Here is a 5,805-nt window from a genome sequence, read left to right on the forward strand (position 1 = left end):
CCATTCGTCTTGAAGAACATCTGAGCCCCACTCTAGTCTCCATAAGTCACCAGAATGGTTCAATGCTGTTTACATCTCGTGACTGTGCTGGCCAGGGAAGACACTGAACTTTACCTTCATGCTCTTCAAACCATGACCCAACAGTTCCAGCTGTGTGAGTGGGGGCTCTGTCATCTTGGAAAACAGCATTGTTGCTCAGAAAACATGGGGTGCACCTGATTACCCAACTTATCCATGTACTCCCTTGCAGTAATTTGGCCATGAAGGGTAATAATGGGAACAACAGATTAATGTACCATGATATTGCTGCCCAAACCACTACTGAAACTCCTCCGTGTTTCACTACTGGAACAAGGCTTTCCGAAGTACAGACTTCCTTGGCCTTCTTCAGACAACTCTTCACTCTGTGTAACCTACACATTGCACTAGTTCTTAAGTCAAAATATTTCAGTGCTATTGCATATTTCATCGTTCACACTAAAATACATGCGTAAGATTTGAGGTTTTCACGGCCGTGAATATGAAGAAAGCAGTCTTCTGGGATGTGGCATCGTGTAGATGTGGTGCTAACCGACGTTTCGGAGGAACGTATCGCCTCCATCTTCAGGGTAGAAGGGAAAAATAAGAAATCTGCAAGCGAAGAGACCGTGAGAACCAGTACAAGCAGACTGCTTGTACAGACAAGCGGCGGTTATTCTGTCGATATCATTCACTTGCTGATTACAGGCCACAGAGTTTGTTTTGCTTGTTTTTTTTGTCTCCGCACTGAGATTTTGTTACTGACAGAGATACTGTTTAATTTCTTATATTTGTGTTCTTAAATCCATCTAAAATGCACTGCATGATATCAGTTCTGTTAAGTGTGAAATATGAGATCATAACTGTATTTTAAAAGTTTCTGATGATGAGGCCTTATGTATCCTGAGCATTGAAAATAGTAACTATTTTGTATGTATAATATGGGAGTTGAATGAAATTTGAGGTTCCCATACAGGTGAAAATTTTGATTGTGGTTCTCTGGATTATGATGCTGTGTGGTCTTGTAGGTGGTTATGAGTATTTTGGAAGAACCTGTTGCCTCCATGTTTATGACAGAAATGTCTACAAAACACTAGTAACCACCTTCAAAAATTCATTGCTTCATATTCCAAAAGGCCACAATTTTAAATCTATACAATCTCATTCACTGTNATGGTGGGATTTTTTTTTTCTTGGCACTACAGCCCCAGTGGGCTTAGGCCTGCCTCCATGAACTTCTCCGTTTCGGTTTTTCTAGATCTTACACAATCGGTAGGACTCCTTGGGCTGGTGGTCAGCTCATCACAAGGCCTCTACCTGTACACAAACACAGAAAAACGCGCACACACACAAACTAAACATCCATGCCCTGAGTGGGATTCGAACCCATGATCCCAGTTTCCAAGCGAGCGAAGACAGTACATGCCTTAGACTGCTCGGCTACCGTGACCGGCAATGGTGGGATTTAAATATTTCCAAAATAGCATAGCTCATATTTTGAGTTGCTCTGTGTTACCGTTGATACAAAATGTGTACAGTTTTCTAAATTCTAATATGGTAAATCATGTTGTTATGGGAGTGGGGTACAGTGGGGTTATTTTGCCTGGTCTGTGTGCATCTCTTATTCGGCTGAAATATTCAGACCTCTTTAGAAAGCCTCTCATATGGATAAAGTCCTACACAATTTCATTAAGAATATTGTAATTTTTAAGATAGATCTCACATAATTTTATAAAACTGTATACATTATAATAGCTGAAATATGGAGAGTTGTATAGATATTGAAATCAGATGATTGTTACATCTATTATATAGTATTATAAACTAGAAATTATAATTTAGGCCTGTTACTGTTGATTTTACAATGTTCAGTGAGATGACAGCCTGTACATTTTATTGTGTATGTGGTAGCATCCCAGTAACTGGAGATATTTTCATACATATTTCAGTGTTTGTGTAACCATTAACTTGAATTCAGAATGTAGGAATTCCTACAGCCTACTTGAAGAATAACATGAATACCTCCTAATGGGTGAGGAAAGATTATTTCTGACACAGATACTGGGTTTTTGGACCTTTTCCATCATCTGGATTCTAAATAACTGAGAAAAAACACAACGTTTCAGAAACTGGATTGTTTGAGGCTATCTCTTTCTAAGGGACCCAACAGAGTAGGTGTCTTCCCTCACCGAAGGACGGATACAGTTGCAGTTTCTGAAACATTGTGTTTTTTCTTAGTTATTTAGTATCCGAACAATGGACAAAGTCCAAAAACCCAGTATCTCTGTGTGTTATACACCATTGTCAGAACCCTATAGTATCTAAGATTATTCCTTGTTCATTTGATTGGTCCTTTTAAAATATAGACTCTTATTACTGTGATATTTTCAAAAGTAGAAGCGCTTATGTAGTGCATTATTATTTCATCCAAACAGTTTGGTTTCAGAATTTTTATTGATTTAACTGTGTACAGAGAATGTTATTTACTATGGTTTCCAGGAAATACTTAAAATCCAGTTTGTTTATATTTTCACTTACGATTATCCGTACCTTTGTGGATTTAACATGAAGTCTGACTTGCTACAATGTCATTCATTTTTGTGCCATCAATTTCATGAAACACTTTCCAAAAACTACACACATCATTTCTGAATACATTCATTCATAATAGTCTGACCTGTGATATGAAAACCACGATCTTTAGAAGAGTAATTAAAGTTCTGTATTTTCTTTATGATCCTGTAGTTAATGAATGTCAGCTGTAGTGATGGAATACTTGTTATTAACACCTGCAATGTTTGTGTTCACCACAGCATCACCCTCTAAGTTAACCTGTGGGCCATTCCCAATAGGTTCAATTTCTTCCCTGAAATCACAAACAAGTGCAGAACAGGTTAGAAGGCTCTTAAACAAGGCTTCTTAAATTCATACTGCAAAAATCACAATTAACTATGTTCAGACTGGGTTTGATTCTGAGCCAATCCGTAAAACATTTCTCACTAAAAACAACTGGGATGTATTTGTTGGAGTGAGACCCACCTAAACTTCTACTGCCAGAAAATGATTTTAATGAACAGTTTTTGATATTTATAGTATTTTAATTAAGGGGGCATTAACCTGCAATGCTATAAAAATCACACATTCTATTAAACTTTGCCTCATAAATCAGGTTTTCATGCTATCTTCACACACCTATACCTATTCAACAACGTCTATTCTTTTGATATACCATATCCAGAATTATCTTATTCTGTAATTGTTAATAAATTGTTATAAATAATTTAACACATTATGATAAACAATGTACCGTTTCTCATTAACTACTAACTATCCAGTTCTGAAACTTTTGTTACATTTAGAAAACAAGGGTATTTAAAAAGTGAATCATTTAGAACTTGCATCTTGCCTCTCATTCCAAATTTTAAATTGTTTAAACAAATTATATAATTTTCTATTGTTTTTATTACTCTAAAAAATGTTTTTCTCAAAATTACATTTCTAAATGTTTCAGATTCTTCTAGTATACATGACGGTGAACCACAAAAAATTTCAAGTCAATAGGTTGATTAGTTTCTGAGAAAAGGTGCATTCTATCAATAAAACTGAAGTTTGCGGGAAAAAGCAAAAAACAGAAATGCTGCATCTTCATATTATAATTTTGTATTCTGGTCTTTCTTTGATACAATTAGTGTTCTCCTGCTCCATAATCTGCCTCCTTTTGCTCCTCTTCATCATCTTGACCTCTAGCTGCCTTTCTTTTCTTTCTTCTCTCCTGTTGGGCACCACATTTTGTCCTGAAATCTGCTTGCAGAATTCTCACTTCATCCAGTTTGTGCAATGTTGTAAGACACCAAACTCCAGGAACAATTCCCATCTTGTTCAGAACTTTTGCCCTTGCAATATTGCCATCACTGAATCAAGCTACAGCAGCATCAACAGCTGTCTCAACTGTAAACGTGGATGCAAAACCTGTCTTAGGGCATCCCTGCCGAATCACACCACTGAGTGACTCGTTTACATTTTGTATTTTGGAAACATGTCCACGCCGCATCCAGGTACCATCCGCAGTCACAGCGATATCACCCTCACCATCATTTACAACTTTACATTCTGCAGAAGCCCTCTTCATACTGTCTTCTGCTCCTTTACACACAGTATCATTAACTATTTTATTATAACGTTCAAAATTTGCTACTGGTGGAGGCAGGTTCACGATGGCACTGAAAATTTCACCTGCAGCATGGCCCTTTCTTATACATCTCAGTGCATATAATGATCTAAGATTAACTTGATACTGTCCATTTCCTGAAGTGAGAGAAGTAAAATAGTTTTTATTCAGTCCACATGATGTACAAGATAGAACTGACTTTGAAGCCCAACCTCTATGAAACTGCACATCTTCCCTGATTTTTAATTGACCAGTTTTACATTCAGAACACACACTCTTTTCTAATATACTGTTAATTATTGCCATGGAAATAAGCTTGTAATGCGATAAGTTTTTCAAATTTTCACTTTCACATGATACAAAAATGTCTTATAATTTGCTTGAAGTTCCACTAACATTACTAACCTCATTCTCATCTATATTTACATTAAAACTATTTTCTTCAGAGTTTCCACTATCACAAACATTTATGGTATCTCTATTCGGTATATTACCATACAATTTCCTTTTTTAGACCAACGAGATTCACCATGTGGCATTTTGAAAAAGATAATACAACTTTCACAAAGAAATCTTTGAGGAACCAAAGCAAGGAGGGACATATTTGTAAATACTGCGGAAATAGCCTTCATTTCTTTTCCAGACAGGCAACCCACCAGTCTAGCCTACATACGACACAAAACCCGCTAATTATAAATAGCCAATTCATTCCAAAACAGAAAAAAAAAGATGTAGTAGAAGGCGTGGCTTCCTAGAGCAGGCATTTAAATTTCTGGTAAGATGGACTTTAAATGCTTCGGGGGACGGGAGAAAATTTAGAATTTCGCGGAAAAAAAATACAGTGCGATTCTATGAACTATCGTTAGTTTAAAAACACAAAAACAAAAATTTCAATATTTTTAAAGATTTTTCATGTTAATGCCCCCTTAAATGTGTGTCTGACATGAAAATAATTCTTATATCATTGTGGTTCAAACATAAAGTAACTTACTTATACATACACTGTTTTAGAAAGTCTGCTTGTGAAGGAAGTTATGATTACTCTCACAGAAGAGGAGCAATTCAATTTTTTTTACATATTTTCATTCTTTATGTCCATGCCTATTTCAACTTACTAAGATCTTTGGATTAATCTGCATTTCATATAATACAATGCCATTCATATTTTGTGCGAACAAATAGCAAAACCTGAGATCTGAGTTTTTAATCATGAGAATTTAGACTGTATTGTCTGGGTTATCATACCATGTAGTTTTGCAGGAGGTAAAGCTGCATGATGCATAACACAGAAGACCACATTTTTTGCATTATTCATTAAAGAAAAAGTCGATACAGTATTGAGGTTTTTTGTCTCTAAGAACATGAAAAATTATTTTTGTGGTTGTGTATGCATAAGAATTTGATCTAAAGCTGAGATGACCTTAAACACATTATTATCGCTTTTCAGAACATAGCGGACAAACTTACTGATATATATGGATAAATACCGTCTTAAGTGCAACAAATTTTATTGTAGTTTTTACTTCTTTTCCTCCTCCACACTACATGTTTCGGCCCTAAATGGCCATCATCAGGTGTGTATCACTCACGTAGCTGTTACACTGCTTGTTAAAATTTAA

At 35.9% G+C, this 5,805-nt stretch overlaps 1 protein-coding gene across 4 annotated transcripts in view; it reads right to left on the minus strand.

Annotated features, from left to right (window-relative positions):
* Nucleotides 1-2,405: 2,405 nt before the first annotated feature.
* LOC111870615 (AP2-associated protein kinase 1) overlaps nucleotides 2,406-5,805 on the minus strand; it is a 9,669-nt gene continuing 6,269 nt past the window's right edge. For 2 of the 4 annotated variants that reach the window (XM_023863052.2, XM_033753919.1), the window contains exon 3: nucleotides 2,406-2,884. In XM_023863052.2, coding sequence (XP_023718820.1) covers nucleotides 2,764-2,884 — 121 coding nt within the window. In that variant the 3' untranslated portion in view covers nucleotides 2,406-2,763. Of the gene's footprint in view, nucleotides 2,885-4,591; nucleotides 4,781-5,805 lie in introns of those variants that run through there. The other 2 variants (XR_002843881.2, XR_002843882.2) reach the window with 2 other exon arrangements.

Source organism: Cryptotermes secundus, unplaced genomic scaffold (assembly GCF_002891405.2).
Source record: "Cryptotermes secundus unplaced genomic scaffold, Csec_1.0 scaffold363, whole genome shotgun sequence".
In the NCBI taxonomy this organism is placed as follows: Eukaryota; Metazoa; Arthropoda; class Insecta; order Blattodea; family Kalotermitidae; genus Cryptotermes; species Cryptotermes secundus.